The following is a 1417-nucleotide window of genomic DNA, read 5'->3' as shown; positions in this document are numbered from 1 at the left end:
TCAAGCAATGGAGATGGCTGCAAGAGCATTTTCCGTGTCACCTTGCTACGGTCTGAGTTGAAGGTGGCCGACCTGTAACACTCCCCATCCTCCTTTTTGCCCTTCTTGAAGATGGGTTTGAGATTTGCCTTTTCTGAGGATCTTGGAACCTCCCTGATCTCTCTGCCCCTTCCAAGATGTTTGAGAGAGGCCTCGTGATGACACCAGCCAGCTCCACCAGCACCTCTCTGCTGCGTCGCACACCAAAAGCAATCTTCATATCCCACACTTGCAGGTTAGTGCCCAGGACACTGCACAAGCCAGTCCGGGTCCTCTGGTCTGGTTCAAAAGAGAACCAGAAGCGATCTCTTCCTGCAGGCCCACAGCTCCCATGGGCTCTCCGTGCAGCTCACAGCTTCCCTGAGCATTTTTCTCAGTGTCCCCCTCCCTCAACCTTTCTAGTCCACAGGCTGTAGATAAGAGGAATGAACAGGGATGTGAGGATGGTGTAGATAAGGGGCTTTGTCAACCTATTTCAGGAGGGCTCTTCTGGGCATCACACACCCAAGGATGAGGGCATCATACCAAACAGTGACACTAGTGAGGCGGGAGAATCAGGTGGAGAAGTCCTTCTGCCTGCCTGCCCCGGATGGGAGATGTTCCTCAGGGTGGCAGCTCTGGTGCACACAGGATGACCATGTGAACAGGAAGGGGAGGGTGGGAACTAAAAAGCAGGTCATGACAGCAAAGAGCATGAGTGTCACAGTGTCAGTGTGTGAAAGCTCCAGCAATGGGGTGAAATCACAGAAGAAGTGGTCCACTCCACTGGGGCCACAGAACTGTATCTGGGACATGACTGAAATGATTACTGTAGATGACAGAAATCCCCCTAGCAAAGGAGACAGACCTGGCAGTTCCTGAGTCCTGCAGAGAGCAGGGTGTGTCACGCAGCCCAGTACTGATCGTAGGATGTAGTCACCAGCAGTAAACACTCTGTACTTGCAAAAGCTGCAGGAAACAACTCTAAAACCATGATGAGCAGAGATGCTGCTGTCCCCGGTCATGAAGCTGGCCATCAGCTGGGGCAGGGTGGTGGATCTGTAGAAGATCTCCAGGGAAGACCAATGCCCCAAGAAGAAGCCCATGGGGGTGCACAGGTGTTGGTTTGCCACCGCCCGCATGATGATGAGGTTTTTCCCAAGCACAAACACCATGCAGGTCATGAGAGAGAGGAGGAAGAGATTTGTCTAAGGGCTGGGAACAGTCCTCATTCCATAGGTGTGGGGGATTCCATGATGGCCCCATTGGCCTTTCTCCATGGAAGGTTTTAGGTCCTTCGTTTGCCCTCTAACTTGGTAGGAAACTTACGAGGAAGAACATTTTGTTTGGTTTTAGTTGCTTGGGTGTCAGACAGGTAATTCACTGCGAGTACGTTTAT

At 51.9% G+C, this 1417-nt stretch overlaps 1 protein-coding gene across 1 annotated transcript; it reads right to left on the bottom strand.

Annotated features, from left to right (window-relative positions):
- Nucleotides 1-593: 593 nt before the first annotated feature.
- Nucleotides 594-1193, bottom strand: LOC128138354 (olfactory receptor 6P1-like). The gene has a single exon (XM_052779649.1). It carries the CDS (start codon nucleotides 1191-1193, stop codon nucleotides 594-596), a length of 600 nt encoding a protein of 199 aa, XP_052635609.1.
- Between the last annotated feature and the right edge of the window lie 224 nt (nucleotides 1194-1417).

The sequence above is a fragment of the Harpia harpyja genome, unplaced genomic scaffold, assembly GCF_026419915.1.
Source record: "Harpia harpyja isolate bHarHar1 unplaced genomic scaffold, bHarHar1 primary haplotype scaffold_39, whole genome shotgun sequence".
NCBI lineage: Eukaryota > Metazoa > Chordata > Aves > Accipitriformes > Accipitridae > Harpia > Harpia harpyja.
This window is presented reverse-complemented; position numbering and strand designations above follow the sequence as displayed.